General features: G+C 40.7%; 1 protein-coding gene across 3 annotated transcripts in view; it reads left to right on the top strand.

Annotated features, from left to right (window-relative positions):
* Positions 1 to 1300: 1300 nt before the first annotated feature.
* Positions 1301 to 25934, top strand: part of LOC103105487 (mucin-16-like) — a 93684-nt gene continuing 69050 nt past the window's right edge. Inside the window, exons 1-3 of one of the 3 annotated variants that reach the window (XM_056820579.1) lie at positions 1301 to 2013; positions 17198 to 17314; positions 22416 to 22454. In XM_056820579.1, the coding sequence (XP_056676557.1) occupies positions 22430 to 22454 (25 nt within the window). In that variant the 5' untranslated portion in view covers positions 1301 to 2013; positions 17198 to 17314; positions 22416 to 22429. The remainder of the gene's footprint in view (positions 2014 to 17197; positions 17315 to 22415; positions 22455 to 25934) is intronic. The other 2 variants (XM_056820578.1, XM_056820580.1) reach the window with 2 other exon arrangements.

The raw sequence follows: 25934 nt of genomic DNA, 5'->3' as shown, positions 1-25934 counted from the left end.
TTGCTTAGTCTTTTTATACTTCTTCATCTCTGAGAAGATTCCCTGCCTAGTGTACAGTAAAGCCTCAATCCATGTGACTGACTGAGAGATTGACTGACTTTCCTTTTTCACAGGCATTAGCGAGAGCCCAAATGCCGGCACCACTATTGCAGACCTAACCTCACATGAAGGCACCACATCTCCAGCCAGCAAATCCCTAGTGGCAAACACCACTGTCAGCACTTCAGGTAAACAAGAGTCTTCCCCTCCACTTCCTCTTCTGTAGAAGTATTCAACTGTGTTTTTTTTTTTAAATTTCCTCCTTTGGGGAACTCTACATATGGTGCAAGTTTGACATGGTATTCTTGGGTTTGGGGGACTTTCCATATGTTTTTCCATTGTTGGAAACATTTAAATTCCATCTTCCTTGTTTTCTCTCTTTAAAGTCTTTCCCTCAGGTTCTATTCCTTTGGAATTGAGAATACAGACTCACATGGGAAACAAAGATTTCCCCATGGCTTGTCTAGGAGTCTATTTTAGTAGAGTTCACACCTTCAAGTAGGTATTATCTGCCAGCTTGCTGAAAATCTTTGAGAGATTGTGGATTTGAAGTATTAACCGTGGAGGTGAGGAATGCCTGAGACCATACTGAAGAGGGGTCAAGACGAGCCTATTGATAGATTCTCAATCTCTCCATCTCCACAGTGGTATATTTCAGCATTCCAAGTGAGGTCTGACTCTTTTTCTGGGGCAGGCTGCTTTGAGGGATGAAAGGGTTTGCTCTGGAGTTGGGATCCATTTCCAATATTAATAGTATGATGTCATTGCTTCAGCCCAAGTCTGGATGACTCTGTCGACCATCTCGGGTGTGCCTGTCACTGTCCCATCAATAAGATGGTGATATTTAGTCCAGAAAAGTACCCATTCCCTAGTACTAAACCAGGATATGGGCACAGGAAGCTGTCCAAAAAAAGGATTCTATTTGAGGTTCTCCCAGGAGGCTGAAAGTAACTGAGAGTACTTTTCCACAAGAGACTCCCCCCTGCGCTTTCAGGTGGAGCTCCTGTGCTGGGAAGACCTGCAGGTAGAGCTACCTCTTGAGGACTACTGGCTACCAGGTCCCAGAATGGAGGGTGCCAGCCTTGCTGGGACATGATTATCCACAGCTATGCCAATGAAGAGGCTGCCCAGGAGACCCTCTTCCATCCTGTGGATGAGGACTTGGGGCTTTTTCCTCACCACTTGACAAGATTCTTAATGAAACATTTGCCTTCAGGAGGGGCCACGTGATGCTAGAGGAGGTGCATCGTGGGGGTACTCTGGACAGCTTCACTCAGACACTCTGGCATCTGTATCCCAGGAAAGCAACAAGTAAGACAGCGTCACCATGTCCCGCAGTGCTCAGGCAGCTTCATCAGAAGCCATTTGTCTACCCACCGCTGAAAGATCCTGAAGGCATCTGCTGGATACGTGCGAGCTGAGATGGCAGTGAGGGCAAATTTCTAAGTATTAAAGAAAAAAAGGGGGAGTGAAGGGGCTGGAGAGAACAGCAGTCAGCTGCAGCCATGCTGGGGAATCAACCACCTGCACATCTGAGGCCCTGAAGAGTCTCAATCTCCCGGGCTGTTCACACTGTGGACAGAGCCGGACAGCAATGGCGACGACAAGACGACAATGACGAGGCAGAGGGGACGGCAGGGGACCCGGTTACCCAGCATGCTGTTCAGCCAATTCAACGGCTCAGCCCACTGGAAGCCGTTTTACCAGCAGCGAATTGTAGAGCGCGAGCCCAAATCACCAGCAGCCAAGATGGCTGGAGTGAGCGCGGCAGCAGGCGCTCCTGCTACCTTCCCGCCCGGCTCCTGCAGGACACTGATGTTGGAGGCGCCAAGATGCTGCGGGAGCTGATAGAGGCCAGTGCTTGAGACTTACGTGCTTCAGGCCAGTAAGAGTCACCTTAGCTTGTTCTGCAGGACCAACCTTCATGCCTCCTCGGGTTCTGTGTGCTGCTTTCCGGAGCTCTCCGTCTCCTAGGTATTTGCAGTGGGATCCTTGGGTTTGGGACACTTCCCACAGGGCTTCCCATGTGGGCAACATTTTCACTTTGCCTTCATTGATTTCTCTTTGCAAGTCTTTCTCTCAATTTCTAGTCCTTCATGATCAAAAATAAGCTCATTTCTTTTGGATTGGGTAAGACACACCAGGACTTGTATACTGGTTGTGTGGGGGTCTGTTATAAGCCCATCCACACTTCTGAGCAGATGACATCTCCAGGTCCACCAGGGGGTCCTCCAGAGGAAGCGAATCTGAGGAAATGGTCTGTGGGGTTGAAAAGTGACTGAGAGCATATTGAGGAGGGCTCAGAGGTAGGAGCCTCTTCGATAGACTCCCAGGCTAACCCCTCTCTCACAGCAGTGTCTTTCAGCATCAGAGGTGAACTCTGGCTCATAGTTTGTGACAGGGAACTTTGAGTGACAAAAGTGCTAGCTGCCCAGTTGGAACCTTTGACTACAGTGTGTTCTCCATCATTGCCTTTAGCCATCTGACAAGAATGATCCCAATGTCCCTCCCTCTCCTTCATTCTGGTACCCACCAAGAATATTCCTACTCCTGCATCACCTGTAGGAATCCCAACACCCACAGAGAGTCAATGGCCACCATCAGTACTGGAGGTTAAGTAGAAACTTCCTTTCCCCCTTTCTCAGCTGGATGGGTATTCATCCTGCCTGAAACTTTTCTTCCCCTTCTCTAGGGCAAAAGCCATTACTTAAAATTTTGGAAGACTGTCTCTTCAGTTACACATTTCTTACAACATAATTTCTAACAACTTAATTCTCACTTCTTGGACTGTTCTTTTTTACTTCTTGCCCATACTTTCTATTCACTTGTGTTCTATCCTGCTGTAAAGTAGCCTCCTTGATGTTAGGCACTGTCTGTTTGGCTTTATATCTCCAGTGCCTGGTATGGTGCCTGCTACATAGTAGATCCTTAATAAATGGTATCTATTAGCTGTTGTTTTTTTCCTCTGTGAAGTTGTGCCTTGTCTATTGATTAGTTATGGGCCCTGGATTTTGGGAGCATTCCAGGACGCCTCCTAAGATTGTTGGCAGCCTCTTTTATTTAAGTATGGTTTGAAGTAATTCCTCCTGTGGAATCATGAAGGACAAGTGAATTGGACATGGTCTGCCCAGTTGACACTCAAAGCCAAAAATGAGGTGCTATGGGAGAAGGATGAGGTAGAAGCAATCTTTCTGTCGAGTGGCCAGGGGTGTTGACCATTTCTAGCTCTGGCAAGGAGGATGAACAAATGACCCTATGGAGGGGCAGAGGTTCAGGAGGCAAGAGAAGATGACAGAAATCTACTGATGCTAATTCCCAAGGCAATACCCTGTCACTGTTCTGAATCAAAGGAATGAGCATGGTGTACTCTGACTTGTTGCCCTCTTTCTTCTTCTGACATGACTGAGCCACAGGTCCATCTTTTAACCTTCTATTCAAGCATTGATGCTAGTTTGGTGACTATCATCCACATTCCAGACCAGGTGGCATCTAGAATCTTCTGGGTATCAACAAATGAGCCCTATGGAGAAGTAGAAGCCTCCTTTATGATCATTCTCCTGGGTGTTCTCACCTCCATTCCTGATCTTTGGAGATGGCTAGCTTATACAGGGCACACCAAAAATCTTATTGCACTAGAAAGTTAAATTAGGTTAAGAGACCCACCCAGCACCAACCTGGGATAGATTCTAATCTCCTTCAAGGACAGAATGCCCATAGGTATAAGCCCTATATCCCAGAATTCATTCTTGACCACTTGTCAGCTTATCTTAAAACCCTAGTTTGTTCAATTCTCATAACATGTTCACTGCAGGGGCTGTAATCTATATTTTACAGATGAAGAAGCTGAGAAAATTTAAGTATGTATCCCAGCTAGTTAGTGTGAGAGACAGGATTTGAACATAAGTTTCCCTGACTATAAGTCTAGCAGTCTTATCCTCTGCATCAGCTGGCTGCCATGGATCTACTTTTAGGAAATTTAATGAAAGTTCTCTCTTTTGGAAAATCCTGGCAGAGTAACAGTTTAGAATTCTTTGAATTGGTAGGGAGCTTGGGAAGGGACCTATTAAATTTCTCAGGGAGCAAATTGAGACTCAAATAGGGGAAGGACTTACTGTCAAGGTCACTCAGCTAGCAAATGTCAGAAATAGATTACAGGTCCACTAACTCCAAGTCCCAGCTCACACAGAATCATAAAACTGGAAGGGAATTCAGAAGGCATCTAGTCCAACTTTTAAGCAATAGAGAACACTTCCTAGATTCTGGAGAGGGCCAGAAGCTTCATTTAACCTATTTAGTCACTCAACAAACATTTGTTAAATACTTTTCACAATACTGGATATGAGAGACTATTTCTATTCTTCACCTTTTTTGTATTATAGACCCTTCTAGCTGTCTAGTGAAACAGAATAATGTTTTTAAATGCATAAAAGAAAGCACATACCATTACCAAAGGATTATCAAAAACCAAGAGATTACATAGGAATAAAAAAAGTTTTTTTTTTTTATTTTTTCCCATTGAAGTTGATGATCTTGCCTCCCTGAAATCTACATAAGGGTAAATGGACCCCTTAATCCCAATGGATCATGTTAAAAACCCTTCTTTCAGACATAATTCCAGTTCTTGTGGACCATAGTCTAACAGATTGAATGGGACAGAGAGCCATATTTGTAGAGCTAAAGAACTGTATTTAGTTACAAATTTGCACAAGGCAGAGAAAGGAGGGAAGTAACCAGTTAGATGTTGTCTCCAACCAGGTCCCACTCATAGGAAGCTGGGCATGGTGATGAGTGAACCAAGATGGGCAAAGAGCTCTTGTTATGAGATGGAATCAAAGAAGACCTTAAGCATCCATGAAACTGCTTCTGAATACTTTGACAGGAGAGATGAGAAAATGGAATTATAAGGGGAGTGTAAGGAATGTTGGATTTAGTCAGAGGAAATGCACTCATATCTTGACTCTATTACTACCTAAGTGAACTTGGGAAAGTCATTTACTCAAATTCTTAGTTTCTTAATCGATCAAATGAGAGAGTTTACCTAGATGAACCACAATGCCCCTTCCAGCTCTAAACCCAAAGAGTTCATTTCCCACTAGAGTAAAGGAAAGAATGGAGCCTCTCACCACCTAACTTGACCTTAAACCTAACACCTTCTTCGCTGATGGATTTAGATCTGGTGCTCTCATTCTGAGATGGGAACTGAATGGGAAGAATTGGAAGGAAGCCCATATACTGCCTAGTCTGACCTTCTTCCAAGAGCAGGAATCCCCTCTGCTGCCTCCTCAAAGTTTTCATCCCTTTTGAGTTCTGCCCTTGTAGCATAAGGGCTCCCTTAATGGAGCCTTGAGATTGTCTTGGCTCTCTCAGAAGTGACATTCCACTTGGAAAAATATGACCATCCATCCTCTGAAGGAAGAGTAAGACCTCCCTGTCTTCTGTCTTCTTAGAACCAGCAGTAAACATGATTAGGACAATAGTGGAAATTTTGTTAATTCCTTGGTCTTGACCCACTTCTTGGAGGGAACATGGGTGAGTGAATAGCTGGCTTTCCTTTCCTGTCTTCTGGAGAGAGTTTCATCCCAGCCAAAAGTCAACAAATCCTGGCTGAATCAAGCACTGGAGTAATATTCAGATAGATAGGCTAAGTGTCTTTCTACCTTTCTGTATTTCTTTGCTTTCACTCTTTTGTAAATAAAAACTTTTAAAAGTCATTTCAACTTTGAGCAATACAACTTTAAATTGGTGACCATCATATTATTCATAATTTTCATGTTTTAGTCTAACCCTTAAAATTTAATTCCTACACCGGTTAAGATGGCGGCTTAGAGAAAGCTAAAGTTCAGATCTCCGGAAAACCCTTCCCGACCGATCTCAAAATATAAGCTCCTAAGGCGCCGAAATTCAAAACGATCAACAGCACAGACCCTGGGAACCCTCCTCCTGGACCTGGACCCGGTTCAAAAGGTACGGCTCCCCTCAAAAGCCAGAACCCAAGATCACTCGGACCTCAGGGGTAGGAGCGCAGAGTCCAAGGCTCCAGGAAGCCGCAGCCCCGCCGGGCTCAGAGAGCAGGGTCCTAGGAACAACAACCCTCAGGGCCTTCTACCCGAGTCCCGGTGAAAGTTACTGCCTGGGGCTTCCACTGCAGAGAGCTGGTGGAAACAACAGCAACCCTCAGGGCGGGCAAGACAGCCTCACGGGCTGGATCCTGCTATCCAAGTCTCAGTGAAAGTCCTTGCCCTCGGAGCTTGGGGAAGCTGCAGCCCATCCCCCCGCAGGCTGACGAAACAGCCTCACGGCCAGCGATTCTGAAGGCAACTTCCGGAAAGCGAGCCGGGGGGAGAGTGTGACCTCGTGGTCCAACCCTTCCATTCCAGTTCCAGTGAGGAATATTCAGTTTAACCCAGGGAAAGCTCATAGAACCAGCATCTGCCCAGGACTAAAGCCTCTGATCACCAGACAGAGATAAGAAAAGCTAATCCTCCACATTCAGAGATGACAAACTCCACAGAAGCACAGAAGCCCCAAAATACCAAGAAAAATAAGAAGAAAGGGGCGACTTTGGACACATTCTATGGAGCCAAAATACAAAATACAGAGCAGATAGAAGAAGATATACAAGAAAATTCTCCAAAATCTTCCAAAGGAAATAGAAACTCTCCACAAACCCATGAAGAATTTGAATCAGAAATGACCAAAAAGATGGAAGCCCTCTGGGAGGAAAAGTGGGAAATAATGCAAAAGAAATTCATGCATCTACAAAACCAGTTTGACCAAACTGTAAAAAAAAACCAGGCTTTAAAGCAAGAACTAATAAAGCAAAGCCAAAACACCAAGAAATTAGAAGAGAACATAAAATATCTCACCGACAAGGTGATAGATCTGGAAAATAGAGGGAGAAGAGATAATTTAAGAATAATTGGACTCCCAGAAAAGCCAGAAATAAACACCAAACTCGATATGGTGATACAAGATATAATCAAAGAAAATTGCCCAGAGATTCTAGAACAAGGGGACAATACAGCCACTGACAGAGCTCACAGAACACCTTCTACACTAAACCCCCAAAAGACAACTCCCAGGAATGTAATTGCCAAATTCCAAAGCTATCAAACAAAAGAAAAAATCCTACAGGAAGCCAGAAAAAGACAATTTAGATATAAAGGAATACCAATCAGGGTCACACAAGACCTTGCAAGTTCTACTCTGAATGATCGTAAGGCATGGAACATGATCTTCAGAAAGGCAAGAGAGCTGGGTCTCCAACCAAGAATCAGCTACCCAGCAAAACTGACTATATACTTCCAAGGGAAAGTATGGGCATTCAACAAAATAGAAGACTTCCAACTTTTTGCAAAGAAAAGGCCAGAGCTCTGTGGAAAGTTTGATACCGAAAATCAAAGAGCAAGGAATACCTGAAAAGGTAAATATTAAGGAAAGGGGAAAAATGTTATCTTCTTCTTTTACTCAAACTCTCTTCTATAAGGACTACATTTATATCAATCTATGTATACTAACATGTGGGGAAAATGTAATGTATAAATAGGGGGTAAAGAAAGACCAAATAGAATAATGGTTCTCACACAAAGATTCACATGGGAAGGGGAGGGGAAGAAAACTCCTATAAGAAGGAGAGGAAGGGGGGGGGTTTACTTAAACCTCAATCTCAGGGAAATCAACTCTGAGAGGGAAAAACATCCAGATCCATTGGGATCTTGAATTCTATCTTACCCAACAAGGGTAAGGAGAAGGGAAAACCAAGGGGGGAAGGGGGAGAGGGAGAACAAAAAGGGAGGGAAAGAGAGGGGGGAGGGGAAGGGAAGAAAAAGGGAGGGACTAAAAAGGGAAACATCAAGGGAGGGGACAAGGGGCACTGATTCAAAGTAAATCACTGGACTAAAAGGTAGAGCCGAAGAAGAAAAGGTTAGAATTAGGGAAGGCAATCAAAATGCCAGGGAATCCACAAATGACAATCATAATTTTGAACGTGAATGGTGTGAACTCACCCATAAAACATAGACGAATAGCAGAATGGATTAGAATCCAAAACCCTACCATATGTTGTCTTCAAGAAACACACATGAGGCGGGTTGACACCCACAAGGTCAGAATTAAAGGATGGAGTAAGACCTTCTGGGCCTCAACTGATAGAAAGAAGGCAGGAATGGTAATCATGATATCTGATAAAGCCAATGCAAAAATAGACCTGATCAAAAGGGATAGGGAAGGTAATTATATTTTGTTAAAAGGGACTCTAGACAATGAGGAAATATCATTAATCAACATGTATGCACCAAATAATATAGCACCCAAATTTCTAATGGAGAAACTAGGCGAATTGAAGGAAGAAATAGACAATAAAACCATACTAGTGGGAGACTTAAACCAACCATTATCAAATTTAGATAAATCAAATCAAAAAATAAATAAGAAAGAGGTAAAAGAAGTGAATGAAATCTTAGAAAAATTAGAATTAATAGACATATGGAGAAAAATAAATAGGGATAAAAAGGAATACACCTTCTTCTCAGCACCACATGGCACATTCACAAAAATTGACCATACATTAGGTCACAGAAACATAGCACACAAATGCAAAAAAGCAGAAATAATGAATGCAGCCTTCTCAGATCACAAGGCAATAAAAATAATGATTAGCAATGGTACATGGAAAACCAAATCTAAAACCAATTGGAAATTAAACAATATGATACTCCAAAACCGTTTAGTTAAAGAAGAAATCATAGAAACAATTAATAATTTCATCAAGGAAAATGACAATGGCAAAACATCCTTTCAAACCTTTTGGGATGCAGCCAAAGCAGAGGCAAATTCATATCCCTGAAAGCTTATATTAACAAACAAGGGAGAGCAGAGATCAATCAATTGGAAATGCAATTGAAAAAACTCGAAAGCGATCAAATTAAAAACCCCCAGCAGAAGACCAAATTAGAAATCCTAAAAATTAAGGGAGAAATTAATAAAATCGAAAGTGATAGAACTATTGATTTAATAAATAAGACAAGAAGCTGGTACTTTGAAAAAACAAACAAAATAGACAAAGTACTGGTCAATCTAATTAAAAAAAGGAAGGAAGAAAAGCAAATTCACAGCATTAAAGATGAAAAGGGGGACAGCACCTCCAATGAGGAGGAAATTAAGGCAATCATTAGAAATTACTTTGCCCAATTATATGGCAATAAATACACCAATTTAGGAGAAATGGATGAATATATACAAAAATACAAACTGCCTAGACTAACAGAAGAGGAAATAGAATTCTTAAATAATCCCATATCAGAAATTGAAATCCATCAAGCCATCAAAGAACTTCCTAAGAAAAAATCCCCAGGGCCTGATGGATTCACCTGTGAATTCTATCAAACATTCAGAGAACAGTTAATCCCAATACTATACAAACTATTTGACATAATAAGCAAAGAGGGAGTTCTACCAAACTCCTTTTACGACACAAACATGGTACTGATTCCAAAACCAGGCAGGTCAAAAACAGAGAAAGAAAACTATAGGCCAATCTCCCTAATGAATATAGATGCAAAAATCTTAAATAGGATACTAGCAAAAAGACTCCAGCAAGTCATCACAAGGGTTATCCACTACAATCAAGTAGGATTCATACCAGGAATATAAGGATGGTTCAATATTAGGAAAACCATCCACATAATTGACCACATCAACAAGCAAACTAGCAAGAACCACATGATTATCTCAATAGATGCAGAAAAAGCCTTTGATAAAATACAACACCCATTCCTATTAAAAACACTAGAAAGCATAGGAATAGAAGGGTCATTCCTAAAAATAATAAACAGTATATATCTAAAACCAACAGCTAATATCATCTGCAATGGGGATAAACTAGATGCATTCCCAATAAGATCAGGAGTGAAACAAGGATGCCCATTATCACCTCTACTATTTGACATTGTACTAGAAACACTAGCAGTAGCAATTAGAGAAGATAAAGGAATTGAAGGCATCAAAATTGGCAAGGAGGAGACCAAGTTATCACTCTTTGCGGATGACATGATGGTCTACTTAAAGAATCCTAGAGATTCAACCAAAAAGCTAATTGAAATAATCAACAACTTTAGCAAAGTTGCAGGATACAAAATAAACCCACATAAATCATCAGCTTTTCTATATATCTCCAACACAGCTCAGCAGCAAGAACTAGAAAGAGAAATCCCATTCAAAATCACCTTAGACAAAATAAAATACCTAGGAATCTATCTCCCAAGACAAACACAGGAACTATATGAACACAACTACAAAACACTCGCCACACAACTAAAACTAGACCTGAACAAATGGAAAAACATTAACTGCTCATGGATAGGACGAGCCAATATAATAAAAATGACCATCCTACCCAAACTTATTTATCTATTTAGTGCCATACCCATTGAACTACCAAAATACTTCTTCGCTGATTTAGAAAAAACCATAACAAAGTTCATTTGGAAGAACAAAAGATCAAGGATATCCAGGGAAATAATGAAAAAAAACACATACGATGGGGGCCTTGCAGTCCCTGACCTAAAACTATATTACAAAGCAGCAGTCATCAAAACAATTTGGTACTGGCTAAGAAACAGAAAGGAAGATCAGTGGAATAGACTGGGGGAAAGATACCTCAGCAAGACAGTATACGATAAACCCAAAGATCCCAGCTTTTGGGACAAAAATCCACTATTCGATAAAAACTGCTGGGAAAATTGGAAGACAGTGTGGGAGAGACTAGGAATAGATCAACACCTCACACCCTACACCAAGATAAATTCAAAATGGGTGAGTGACTTAAACATAAAGAAGGAAACCATAAGTAAATTGGGTAAACACAGAATAGTATACATGTCAGACCTTTGGGAGGGGAAAGGCTTTAAAACCAAGCAAGATATAGAAAGAATCACAAAATGTAAAATAAATAATTTTGACTACATCAAACTAAAAAGCTTTTGTACAAACAAAACCAATATAACTAAAATCAGAAGGGAAACAACAAATTGGGAAAAAATCTTCATAGAAACCTCTGACAAAGGTTTAATTACTCATATTTATAATGAGCTAAATCAATTGTACAAAAAATCAAGCCATTCTCCAATTGATAAATGGGCAAGGGAAATGGATAGGCAGTTCTCAGATAAAGAAATCAAAACTATTAACAAGCACATGAAGAAGTGCTCTACATCTCTTATAATCAGAGAGATGCAAATCAAAACAACTCTGAGGTATCACCTCACACCTAGCAGATTGTCTAACATTACAGCAAAGGAAAGTAATGAATGCTGGAGGGGATGTGGCAAAGTAGGGACATTAATTCATTGCTGGTGGAGTTGTGAATTGATCCAACCATTCTGGAGGGCAATTTGGAACTATGCCCAAAGGGCGACAAAAGAATATCTACCCTTTGACCCAGCCATAGCACTGCTGGGTCTGTACCCCAAAGAGATAATGGACACAAAGACTTGTACAAAAATATTCATAGCTGCGCTCTTTGTGGTGGCCCAAAACTGGAAAACGAGGGGATGCCCATCAATTGGGGAATGGCTGAACAAACTGTGGTATATGTTGGTGATGGAGTACTATTGTGCTAAAAGGAATAATAAAGTGGAGAAGTTCCATGGAGACTGGAACAACCTCCAGGAAGTGATGCAGAGCGAGAGGAGCAGAACCAGGAGAACATTGTACACAGAGACTAATACACTGTGGTATAATCGAACGTAATGGACTTCTCCATTAGTGGCGGTGTAATGTCCCTGAACATCTTGCAGGGATCCAGGAGAAAAAAACACCATTCATAAGCAAAGGATAAACTATGGGAGTGGAAACACTGAGAAAAAGCAACTGCCTGAATACAGAGGTTGAGGGGACATGACAGAGGATAGACTCTAAATGAACACTCTAATGCAAATACTATCAACAAAGCAATGGGTTCAAATCAAGAAAACATCTAATGCCCAGTGGACTTATGCGTCGGCTATGGGGGGTGGGGGGAGGAAAAGAAAATGATCTATGTCTTTAACGAATAATGCTTGGAAATGATCAAATAAAATATATTTAAAAAAAATTTTTTTTTTAAATTTAATTCCTACACTCAGAATTGGAGATTCCAGGTCAGATTCTACTCTTTCCCCAGGCATGAGGGTCAGCTCTTCTTCCATTTCCCCCATGCTTATATCTGAGAAGCAAAGTGGATCTTCTCACAAGACCACATCTCCAAGTCCCATGAATCTCAGGACAGATGTCTCAAACTCTAGACCAGACACCAGTTCAAAGTGTTGTGTCCACCTTCCCAAGGAAGAGCACATGGGAAATTGACTCCAGGTCAGCTGGCCCTCTGGCCAACAGACTATCAGACTTCACTGGCTCAGCTACTGGGACAGAGGCCCCAAGGCTAGGGGACAACATCAGGGCCTGGCCTGCCCTTCAGCTCTCCCCTGAAAAGAGACTCCAGTTTCCTTCAGCACACATGCTGGCTCATGAACCAGTTTATCTAGCTTTATGATCAGGTATCTAATGGCAATAGATGACAGCATTCTCATCCTGGTCACCACCTTGACTGAGGCAGCTAACCTTTTCTTTGTTCATTCCCTAGAGGCAGGTGCCTCTGGCAAGCTTCATGTGCTGTCAAGCCTCAGCTTAGACTCTTCTCCCATGTTCAACCACTCCACATCCTACACTAGTAACTCTTGTCCTGGGATGAACCCATTCTCTGGGGACCCAACAATATATTTTACCCACACTGGCTCAGAGCAGAATGAAGAAAAAAAAAAAGCAGAACAAGGGGGATAGGAGAACAAAGGAAATTAGGTATTCACATCATCCTCAATTGACAAGGACATCCAGTGGACAACTGCCTCTTCCCCCTCAGGGTCCACACTCACAAGCAGACATCCCTTCCTCATCTATGCTTCAGGCCTTGATGCTTCCATTTCAGTGGTATTCACAAGTACTTCTGAACTCCTCCCTTCTTTCCAGAGGGTCAAATTTGAGTGGGGAGGTTGATTCAGTTGTGTCTTGAGATTTGAAGAATCCCTGGGTCTTTAACAGGAAGCCATTCCCTTCCTTGATAGTTCCCCCTCAGGACCTCTATGCCCATCCACTCAAGATCCCTGACTTCTGTTGAGCATGCTAGTTCCCCACACTGGTCATGAGGGTAGCCTTGTGGTCCTTGGGGTTAAAATGACCCTCTCTTTTGGGCAGAAATTGCATTTTCTCATTCTGGTCAAATGCTTTTGGTGTGATACAGAATTGGACTATGCAATGAGTGTAATCCTGGAGGTACTTTAAGAAAGGGAGGAAATAACCAAAGACATAGAGATCATGCATGAATCTGTGGGGGACTATTGGTCTTTGCAATATCTGAGAGGACTCCCTGCCTGATATACAGCAAATATTCCGTAAATGTATACTGATGGATATATTGACCAATTCCCTTTTTGGCAAGCATCAATGAAAATTTGGATGCTTGTACCCTCATTATAGGCTTAACCTCACATGAAGGTACCAAGTTAATAGCTAACAAGCCCTAGTACCCACCACTACTGTCAGCCAGTGTTTCAAGTTAGGAAAAGTCTCTCCTGTCCCCCCTGTACTAGACAAATCTTCATGTATGCTTGGTTTCTCTTTCCTGCTTTTGGGCAGTCTTGATTTCATGGATAAGTCTTGGGTCCTAGGGACTTCATGATTTTTTATTTCTCTCAATATTTTAATCCTATCTTCCTTGATTTCTCTATTTGAAGCCTTTTCCTATTTCTATTCCTTTGGGATTGTAAATTTGGACTCTTCCTTTGGAAGATGTAGAGGAAGCAAGATTTTGCCCATTGCTTTGCTTTTTTAAATTTTATTCAAAAGTTTAAAAAACTAAATAAAACAAACATTTCTATACACAAAGAACAAGACTGTACATAAATGAAGTTACAAATCTCTACTATGTTTAACTTACCTTTCGTCACATCTAAAGAATAAATTCTGAACACAAGTAATCCAGCCCCTCCCCACCCTATCTGCATCACAGAAAGTATTATATGGGAGACCAGTATATTCATACAATTTAAATCTTTAATGTTTCCACCTTTCAGTTTACACTCTGGAGATAACATTCACAATTTATTCTTCTAGTATTAATTCTGTCATTGTGTATAGTGTTCTCTTGGTTCTACTCATTTTACTGTTCATTAGCCGGTATAGTCCTTTCCAAGTTCCTTAGAAATTTTCCAGTTCATCACTTTTATAGCATAGTAGTATTCAATCACAATCATATACTACAATTGGTTTAGCCAATTGACAATTCATGAGCATTCCTTCAATTTTCATTTCTTTGACAACACAAAGTAAGCTACTATAAATGTTTTAGAACATACAAGTTCTTTTCCCTTTCCCCAAAGTCCTTGGAAAACAGACATAGCTATGGGTTTCCTGAATCTATACAATTTCATAACTCTACAGGTGTAGTTCTGAATAACTCTTCACAATGGATGGATTGGTTGGTTTACAGCTCCACCAACAGTGTATTGGTGTTCTCATTTTTTCACATCCTCATCCAAGTTGCCCTATGGTCAGTTTAGCCAATCTCATGCGTATGAAAGATTCTCTCAGAAGTTGGCATTTCTCTAATCACAAGTGACAGGAGCACTTTTTTTTTCATATAACTATATATGGCATTGATTTCTCCACCCAAAACTTGTGTATTTATAACTTTGGGCCATTTATCAATTGGGGGGGGTGACTTTTTCTTATAAACACAGCAAAGATCTCTATATATTTGAGATTTGAATGTATAAAAATATCTTCGCAATTTTCTGCTTTCCTTCTAATCTTGGCAGAATTTATTTATTTGTTCAAAATCTGTTCAAATTAATGTACTCAAAATTATCCCTTTCACATTTCAAAATGCTCTCTGTTCAGTCCAACAACACCCACTACGAATTGTGCTACAGGGAAACAATGTCCAGAGACACCCTAAAGATTCATTTTTTTTTCTTTAAGGATCACCCCATCTCCAGAACTACTGAAGATTCTTCAAGAGAGTCTATGGACACTAACTTTCTCCCACATCATTCCATATCAGTTGAGTCTAAAGGTATACTAGACTCTGATTCTTCCTCAGACATCAGCCCATAAGTGATCTCTTTTTCCTTTTCCCCCATGGGCATCCCTAGTGAAGCCACAACAACAGGGTGGGAACCTAACACTAGGAGACATCCTCAAACTAATCTAGGCAACTCCTTTCACAAAAGGATCTCTCCCTCAGGGTAATGCATCAGCCCAACATTTACTGTCTTCATCTGACTCAGTGTCTGTTAGCAAAGTTCCCATTTCCATGACAACACATACAGTTGATTCTGACATCACAAAGAAGGCCCCTATAAAAGGAATCAACTCAACTCATTTGAGCTACCTTACACTAAGGTCCCCTTTACCTTTACCTGATCCTTAACCTTTACATTATCCTTTACCTTTACCTGATCCTTAACCTTTACCTTATCCTTTACCTTTACCTTTACCTCATCCTTTACCTCTTTTCACCACTTCTACTACACCATGGGTTCGCGGTGTAGTAATTTGCTGACAAAAAGAAAAGTGACAGGTACAGTCTTTGGTTCAGGCCAGGATCCTTCATGAACTCTTTCTCTTCTCTGGAAGATCAGGGTAATGTTTGAGTTGGGGAGGGGGGTTGATTAGTTTCTGCTTTAAGGTAGGAAGAAACCATATATATTTAACATGAAGACATTCTGTTCTCTGGTAGAGCCCCCCCTGGAGAATCTTGGATACTAATGGCCACTTTAGTTTCTCACACTCTTCTTCAGTGTAGTCTTGTCTTCCTTGGGCCTCAAATGACCCTTCCTTTCTTCATTTTGGTCAAAGGCTTTATATATGAGTTAAAATTGGGTTGTGGTAAGTGCCTTGGGGCAGTTAAGAAAAGGGACAGATTGAACAAAGAACCTCAGATTTTCTGTATGGACCTATTGGAGGCTTTAGGTCTTTTCATGTTGCTCCTTATCTGAATGGGCTCTGCCTGTACAGTAATTCTCAATAACTGTGTGCTGAATGAGGGATTGAAAGACTTCTCTTTTTTACATGTTTGAGCAAGAGCCTAGGTCTCAGCACTGCCATTGGCAGACCTAACCTGATATGAAGATATATCTCCAGCCAATAAGCCCGTGGCGCCCACTACCAGTGCTAGTGCTTCAAGTCTGTAAGAGTCAGTCTCTCCGCTTCCTCTGCTGGGCTAATGTACATGGGACCCAGTTTCTGTTTCCTCTTTCTGAGAGTTCTCCTACTCACGAATATTTACAGTGCTATTCTTGGGTCTTGGTGATTTGCACCTGAATTTCCATTTCTGGGAACATTTTTGTTCTTTCTTCCTCAGTTTCTCTCTTTGAAGCTTTCTCTTTTTTATGTATTTTTCTTGATTGAAAGTACATGGCCTTTTTTTCCTTTGGAAGATGTAGGAGAAGCAACAATTTGCCCACTGCTCGTCTAAGAGAGGCTATTTGAAGAGAGTGAACATTTTTCAGTAGATGAGATTTGCTTGTCTGCCAAGGGGAGTCATCTAGAGGAAGAGGATTTGAGAGGGTGGTCTGTGGAGCCAAGGAGGGACTAAGAGCACATTTCAGAGGGATTCACAAGGAAGCATCAACTCCTTCTTGGGTTTTTGTTAGTTTTTAGTCCATGGGAATCACTCCTGACTCTCTCCTTTCATAATCTATATTGGTGGACCTGACTTCAGGGCTTTTATGATAGTCTGTCTTGGTCACTCCAAGTTCCCTTTCAAACTGTCTGGGAGGCTGTCATTTGGCACTCAAAATAACTTCTTCTCCTCCTTACTTTTAGTCTTATCCTTTCTCCTCCACTCCTCCCTTCCTATTGGCTCAAACCAACTGTCATTATTCTGGGCAATGTATTTAAATTGGACTGACTTTCAGAAAGTGGGACCTGTGGAGCCAATATAAGGATAAGAAGGAGTGAAAGAATACACAGGCAACATATTTTGAATCTGGAAAGGACAGCTATCTTTCTAAACAGTTTTTGTACTTTGCCTTCCTCATGAGGGTACTCATTAAGTCAATAAACAATAAATGTTAGTAAATGTTATTTGATTGACATTCTGACTGACTCCCTTTTCCCACAGAATTCAACAGAAGGCTGCCTTCTGGAACAAAAAATGTTGACACCTCTTTGTCTTATGGTAGTACCATCGCCCCATCAGATGACTACTTGGTGTTCACGACTGCCTACAACACTTCAGGTCAGTAGAAGCCTCCTTTTTGCTTTCTCTGTTTGACAGAAATTCTTTCCTCCCAGGTCATCCTTTTGTCTTTTAAGGGCTCTCCATTTCACCATTATTTATACTGCTTTTCCTTCATTCTCATACTCTTCATTACATGGTTGATGCCGCTGAATGAAGACAGAAGGAAGAAATTTATTTTGTCTGAAGTCTCTTTATTTTTCAAAATGTTAGAATCAAATAGAAGAATGTTGTTAAGATCTTTAATCACGAGGACCAGAGTTCACTGGGAAAAGGTTCCAAACAGTTTGTTTTGCTCAGAAGCCTTCTTCAGTATATGCTCTGTACAAGCTTTAAACATGGTAGCTCATCCATCACTAAGGGTTTTGGATCATTGGAATAGAGGATTACTTCTCCAACTGGTCTGTTGCATCTACCTGCTATTCCTTGAATGTCCATTTCTTTTCCATTACATCAATGTTGAATATTTTTTCTATATTTTCCCCCGGGATACTAACTTGAGTTTTCAACCAGAATACCACCTGTTTATTGGCATCACTTTGAGCACAAACAAATTTACTTATAATAGGCAATGGTGAGCCTGAAGTCAGGAAAACAATTCCATTCAGCCTCAAACTCTTATTACCTGCATGACCCTGATCAAATCAGTGACCCTTAATTGCTGCCTGCCTCAGTTTCTTCATCTATAAGATGGGGATAGCACATACCTCCCAGGGTTGATTTCTGAGCAAATAAGATGAGATAATCAAATAATAGTTAAGTCTTTAGCACAGTGGTTGTCATATGGTATTATTGAAACATCATTATTAGCTCTTTAATGCCCTTTAGGAGATAAGACTTTGTAGAACAACAGAGGGTGAAAAAATATAAGTCTGGAGTGGAACATGAAGATTATTTAGTTAAAACATCCCATTTTACAGATAAAGTTTGCCCAAAGTCACAGCAGGAGTAAGTATCCAAGTTAGGAATTGAACCCAGGTATATAGTACCTTCTATTTCTTGAGCTCCTTCCATTATTACCATGTTGTCTCCTGGGTGAAATATCCCCCCTGGCATTTTCCTCTCTGGGTGCCTAATTTGGGCTACTTTGGGGTTTGCATTTCCATGTTATGTCTCTTAAATCAGTCTTGTCTCCCTCAGATCACTATACAGGAGAGTAGTCTAGTGGTAAGAGGCTCCACTGCTGACTAAGTCCTATTTAGATCCTGGGACATCCAAATCTGAGATGTAGTTTTGTAAGGGGACTTTCCCTGCATACAATTTTGGGCTGTGAAGTTTGTAGTTCATATGAGTACCATACATTTGTTACTTTGCACACTGTGAGTTAAACATGACAGATCCCTGGACCTCTCCCTCATTCCTTCCTGCAGACAAAGCAGTTGATGTGGTGTGCACCACACAAATGCTAAACCAAAGAGCAGCAGGAGGCCCTGTAGCACTGACAAACAGCTTTCTAGCACTCAGACACCCTCAGTTCTAATCTGGCCTCAGACATTTCCAAGTCATTTAACCCTCATTGCCTAGCCCTTACCTCTCCTTTGCCTTGGAAACAATGCATACTATTGTTTCCAAGGCAGAATGTAAGGGTTAAAAACATGCCCTTAACCATACAGGTTAGTAGATGCCTCCTCTTTACTTCTTTTACTGGAGAGTGATTCCTTCCTACTCTTTGGAGAAGACCCAGTGAAATCACATCCAGAGACTGCAGTGAAGAGACCTTTGTGAAGGGCATTTGGCTTCAAGCCTTTGTGGCAAAAATTGCTCTTTTGATCTCTCTTCCCGAGCATATTATTTAGGGCTTCCTCTTTCCAATGTGAGAAATATTTTGGGTTTGAACAACCAAAGTAGGCCAGGATAGGAGCCCTTAATTAAGCCTGATCATCTATTGCATTCCCTATTCTCACCTGTGTCTTCTTTAGACTTCATTTGGGATGAAACAAGGATATTGGTAAAAATAAACCATATCCCTTCAGAATCTTTTCTATGATTGGTAAATTTCTAATGAGAATTGGAGGCTGGTAGCCAACTGCCAAAGATAATGGCCTGTTTTTCTATGGGACCTAGCAAGCCACCATCAGGAGTTTTGGGTAGAGTCTGTCCCAGCCTAGACAAATGGACTTCAAGCTCCTGAGTCGACTGTCCATGTTGCATTAGAGAACTCTCTGCCTCCTCTGCCAGGGGTTTACGGTTCCTGAGGTTTCACTTTCTGCTTTGTGGCAGTAATTGACTGGTTCATCTTTAGGATTTTGAAGGAATGGCTTCTGAGAGTTGGTTTGGCCATAGCTTTTAAGTCCCCAAGGATTATAGAATGAAAACAGGACATCTTATACTTGGAAGAGCCTGGAGTGAGTCCCACCCATAACTGCAGAATCTCCACTCCAGACTAGCCAACAAGCATTCCCAGTGCAGCATTTCTAACTTTTTCAGTAAGATTTTACATATGGGAGAACCTACTACTTTTGGGGCAGCCTCTCATTTGGGGGCAGTGCTCAGTGGTAGAAAGTGATTTCCTGACACCCAACCTTAATTTCTCTTTGTTCTTTTGCATCTATTGCTTTTGTTCTTCCCCTGGGAAACAAACCAAAAAAGGGTTTCCAAGAAAACACTTCCAAAGGAAAATCATTCAGATACTTCGAAAACAACCATCATGTTCCCTCTGAGCCATTACTTCTCTGAATTAAAGTTCCCCAGTTACTTCAACAGATACTTAGTGGATATGGTGTTGAGATGTTTTGTCATTCTGGTAACCCTCATGGGATCTGATATCTAGAACTTGAAGGGGCCCCTCGGATTTATCTAGCACTAATGCCTTATTTCAATGTAAAGGAAACTGAGTCTGAGGATGTCCCTTGCAAGGTAAACCACTCCAGAGAAGCAGGATGCCCAGACATTAACAGAGTCAGACTTATCTCAACATCTGCTGGTGGAGAAACAAGCCCTTTTCTGTCTAGAGAAGGACCAAGTGATGGTAGAAACAGTGTTCAGCATTTTTTTCAGAGAACACAGATGCTCCTGGAATCACTCAGAATGCATGTAGTCCACAGCCCCACAGTCAGAAAGGGGCTCCACTTTGTGCCTAGCCTAAGCAAAGGAACCAACTAGTCCAGGACTGTCCCTTCACCCTTTGTTAGGAGTATGATGAACACTGCCATGATTGGAGCTCAGATAAGCCCAATTGGACCTTTTTCAATGGAACCCCCTGAGTCCACACTTCCTAAGAGGGGTACTCCCTCTGTTGCACCAGTGACTGAATTCAGAACCAGGGACAATGGACAGCTCACTGGTGTTTCCTCCTTCTCCCCCAGTACCCCAGGATGGGAGGCCATAGAGCTGGTAGTTTAACTGTTTCACAGCTCAGCACACTCACATCTGGACAGTCTCCTTCAGAGGAGCTTGACTGGCCATCTTCATGGCAAGTCCCGTGAAAGGGTCCAACCCAGAGCTGGATGTTTACCCCACTTTAGTCCAAATCTCAGTTACTACAAGAACTAGGATCATAGCAGACAGAGTCTGTCTCAAAGTTGACATCAACCAGTGAAATACCAGCTCTCTCCACCAGCAGCAGCTCCCCAGCATTTTCTGAAGGAAGAATGGGTGCTCTCTGGCCCTAAGGCTCAGAAGTCACAAGTCTCTCACAACTTCAGCCCTACTTGGCACATGACACTCTTTTCCCTCCAACTCCTGTAGCCTCTTCCAGTTATGCCCATGGCAAAAGAACATGAGATCTGCTGAAACTGCCACTAGTAACAAACAGACAACTCTGTCTCTTAGCAGCAAAGTCAGGCATAATTCTGTCTCCTATGAGCCCTGTCACTCGAGCTCCAAGCACTGAGTCAGAAAGCAGCACAAGTCACCCCTTGACCAATTCTTTTTCTGAAGACCCCAAGGTGTCCTTAACCACTGTTTATGCAGAAAAATCCCTATTAGTCATCTCTGTTAAATAGCATCCCTTGACAACCACAGCCCATGGCGGCCAACATACAGAATCAGAGAAAATCTCTCTAATCCCCTTACCCACAGAGGCCACAGCCAGAACATTTACTGTCAAGGTGACAAACAGTACCTATCCTCAGCAATTTCATTGCTCAGCTCAACACCTGAAGTGAATTCAGTCCTGCCTCCTAGTACAATTCCAGGGGATATCCCAAAGAGTTTAAGGCCACGACTCTGGAGATACAGGCCCTTTGTCCATGTGGACTATGCTAAACACAGTGACCCCTGCCTATTCTGAATCAGGTGCAAATACAGCTGCTGTGAACCAGGGTGGAGCTATCTATAACTCAAATTCCATTAGTCACCAAAACTCACAGGGGAGGGACATAGAATCCCTATTCTTTTCTCATCCTGTACAGTGGAACTAGTTCAAGGTCAGCTTCCACTCTGATGCCAGGTCTAGGGGACAGCCAAGATTCTATGGGTAACATAGGCACAGAGGCCAGCCATTAACTCTGAAATCTCATACTCTCATATTTATGCAGCACAAACATATAAATGTGTATTGTGCACACTGTCACCCTCAATGGAAAGCAGTCTTTGAGGCCAAGGATTGTGTCATTTTCCTCTTTGCATCTATAGATTTATGCACTGGATATTTGTGGATTTGTTTGATAAGGAGATACGAGGCTCAGGAAAACCGGCCAAGGAAACAGGTTAGACCTCAGATATGTGTCCCATGAAGTGATCTCTCTTAGAACTGAAACCTAGCTTTCTAAGCTCTTGGACTTGGATTTAATCATCTAGGATGTCTCTTGCAGCTTGAATAATAATAACTAACATCTATATAACGCTTACTTTGAACCAGTCCCTATGCCAAGTGCTTGGCAAACATCTCATTCCATCCTCGCAGCAACCTTTGGAGGTAGGTGCTCTTATAACCCCCATTTTTAGGATGAAGAACCTGAGGCAGTCAGGGTCAAGTTACTTGCCCAGAGTACCAGAACTAAAATTTCTGAGGCTAATTTTGAACTCAGGTCTTTCTGACTCTAAGTCCAGTTCTCTGTCCACTATACTACCTAACTATTGGATCATAGGTAGATTCATTTTCTTCTGTTTCTCTCCTAACCATAGTCTCTCCACTCATGGCTGTTTTCTTTCCCTACAGGTTATAAACATCAAATGAGCTTCCCTTGCTTCACAAACAGTGAGTATTCTTATCCTGGCACTAAACAGGGATACAATTTGTGCATCCTGACCTTTTTCCAATAGCATCTTAGGAAAGAGAAGCTGGGATAGGAGGGCCAAAGAGAGAGAAAGACACCAGAAAATCCTGGTTCCTTTCTCATATTTCAATCCCCACATGTCACCATGTGACCATGTGAAACAGATAGTTTCCCTCATATTTTAGCCCCTCCCTATGATCATACCAGGCTTTTCTGGTCCATATAGTTTTCATTCCTGATATTTCTTCCTCAGTGCCTGAGAGAAAAACCAAAAAAAGTTGAAAGTTAGTTGGTCCTAGACTCATAACATCTCAGACTTAGATCTAGAAGTGAACTGCCTGGCTATCTAGTTCAATCTACTCCTCACGATAATATTAAATTAAAAATTTCCATTGGAAAAAAATCTATCTTTTCTACTTCCCCTTAAGCCATTACTGTAAGAAATACATGTAATCAAATAAAACAAATTCTCTCATTAGCTGTTTCCAAAATACATACCCCATTCTGTCCCCTGAATCCAATACCAATCTTTTCAAAGGTATGCTTCATCAGTGGTCCTCTGGTATTCTGATTGGTCATGGTACTAAATCTTTTAAAGTTATTTATCTTTATGATGTTGTTATTGTATAAGTTGTTCTTCTGGTGCTGCTCACAAGTCTCCCCAGGTTTTTCTGAAAATATTTCAAAATTTATTTTTAATAAAACCATGCTATCTGTCAGAAAACTGTTACTAAGTATGCATTCCAAGGGAGAAAGAGTGTTACAGGCTAGGCAACTGCAGGGTCAAGTAACTTACCCAGAGTCACACAGCCAGGAAGTATTTCAGTCCATATTTGAACCTAGGTCCTCATAACCCCAAGAATGGTTCTCCATCCATGGTGTCAGCTTGCTGCCCCTCTTCTATAATTTATTACAGAACGATAATATAGGAGAAACTAGGGGAGCTCAAGGATGAAATAGATAGAAAAACTATACTAGTGGGAGATCTGAACCTTCCCCTACCCAAACTAGATAAATCAAATCAAAAAATAAATAAGAAAGAGGTGAGAGAAGCAAATGAAATCTTAGGAAAATTAGAGTTAGTAGACATATGAAGAAAAATAAATAGGGACAAAAAGGAATATACCTTCTTTTCAGCAGTACTGTACATTCACAAAAATTGACCATGTACTAGGGCACAAAATCATTGCAAACAAGTGCAAAAGGGCAGAAATAATAAATGCAACCTTCTCAGACCACAATGCAATAAAAATAATAATTAGTAAGGGTACATGGATAGATAAATAAAAAATTAATTGGAAATTAAACAATATGATTCTCCAAAACCAGCTAGTTAAAGAACAAATCGTAGAAACAATTAATAACTTCATTGAAGAAAATGATAATGGTGAGACACCCTTTCAAAACCTATGGGATGCAGCCAAAGCAGTACTCAGGGGAAAATTTATATCCTTGAGTTCATATATAAACAAATTAAGAAGGGCAGAGGTCAATGAATTGGGCATGCAAATTAAAAAACTAGAAAGTGAACAAATTAAAAACCCTCAGATGAAGACTAAATTAGAGATCTTAAAAATCAAAGGAGAAATTAATAAAATTGAAAGTCAAAGAACTATTGATGTAATAAATAAGACTAGAAGCTGGTGGTACTTTGAAAAAAAAAAACAAATAAAATAGACAAAGTACTAGTCAGTCTAATTTTAAAAAGGAAAGAAAAAAACCAAATTGACAGTATCCAAGATGAAAAGGGAGACCTCACCTCTAATGAAGAGGAAATCAAGGCAATCATTAAAAACTACTTTGCCCAATTATATGACAAAAAATATGGCAATCTAAGTGATATGGATGAATACTTACAAAAATATAAATTGCCTAGACTAAAAGAAGAAGAAATAAATTACCTAAACAACCCATATCAGAAAAAGAAATTGAACAAGCCATCAATGAACTCCCGAATAAAAAATCCCCAGGGCCAGACGGATTCATAAATGAATTATATCAAACATTCAAAGAACAGCTAACCCCAATACTATACAAACTATTTGACAGAATAAGTCAAGAAGGGGTTCTACCAAATTCGTTTTATGACACAAACATGGTACTGATCCCAAAGACAGGCAGGTTAAAAACAGAGAAAGAAAACTATAGGCCAATCTCCCTAATGAATATAGATGCAAAAATCTTAAATAGGATACTAGCAAAAAGACTCCAGCAAGTCATCACAAGGGTTATCCACTACAATCAAGTAGGATTCATACCAGGAATATTAGGATGGTTCAATATTAGGAAAACCATCCACATAATTGACCATAGAAACAAGCAAACCGACAAAAATTACATGATTATCTCAATAGATGCAGAAAAAGTCTTTGACAGAATACAACACCCATTCCTATTTAAAACAATAGAAAGTATAGGAATAGAAGGACCTTTCCTAAAAATAATAAACAGTATATACCTAAAACCATGAGCAAACATCATCTGCAATGGGGAAAAACTCAAAGCCTTCCCAATAAGATCAGGAGTCAAACAAGGATGCCCATTTTCACCTTTGTTATTTAATATTGTACTAGAAACACTAGCAGTAGCAATTAGAGAAGAAAAAGAAATTGAAGGTATTAAAATTGACAATGAGGATACCAAGCTGTCACTCTTTGCGGATGATATGATGATTTACTTAAAGAATCCTAGGGAATCAACCAAAAAGCTAATCGAAATAATCAACAATTTTAGCAAAGTTGCAGGATACAAAATAAACCCACATAGTCATCAGCATTTCTATATATCTCCAACCCAGTTCAGCAGCAAGAATTAGAGAAATTCCATATAAAGTCACCCTAGACAATATAAAATACTTAGGAATTTATCTGCCGAGACAAACACAGGAACTATATGAACACAACTACAAAACACTCTCCACACAATTAAAACTAGATCTAAACAATTGGAAAAACAATGATTGCTCATTGGTGGGATGAGCTAACATAATAAAAATGGCCATCCTACCCAAACTTATATATCTATTTAGTGCCATACCCATTGAACTACCAAAAAATTATTTTACTGAATTAGAGAAAACCATAACAAAGTTCATTTGGAAGAATAAAGGATCAAGGATATCCAGGGAAATAATGAAAAAAAAATACAAAGGAAGGTGGCCTTGCAGTCCCAGATCTCAAACTATATTACAAAGCAGCGGTCATCAAAACAATTTGGTACTGGCTAAGAGACAGAAAGGAGGATCAGTGGAATAGACTTGGGGTAAATGACCTCAGTAAGACAGTCTTTGACAAACCCAAAGACCCCAGCTTTTGAAACAAAAACCCAGGATTTGATAAAAACTGCTGGGAAAATTGGAAGACAGTGTGGGAAAGATTAGGTTTGGATCAACACCTCACACCCTACACCAAGATAAACTCAGAATGGGTGAATAACTTGAATATAAAGAAGGAAACTATAAG

The sequence above is a fragment of the Monodelphis domestica genome, chromosome 3 (assembly GCF_027887165.1).
Source record: "Monodelphis domestica isolate mMonDom1 chromosome 3, mMonDom1.pri, whole genome shotgun sequence".
In the NCBI taxonomy this organism is placed as follows: domain Eukaryota; kingdom Metazoa; phylum Chordata; class Mammalia; order Didelphimorphia; family Didelphidae; genus Monodelphis; species Monodelphis domestica.
Note: the sequence above shows the minus strand (reverse complement) of the source record. Positions and strands in the feature narration are given on the sequence as shown.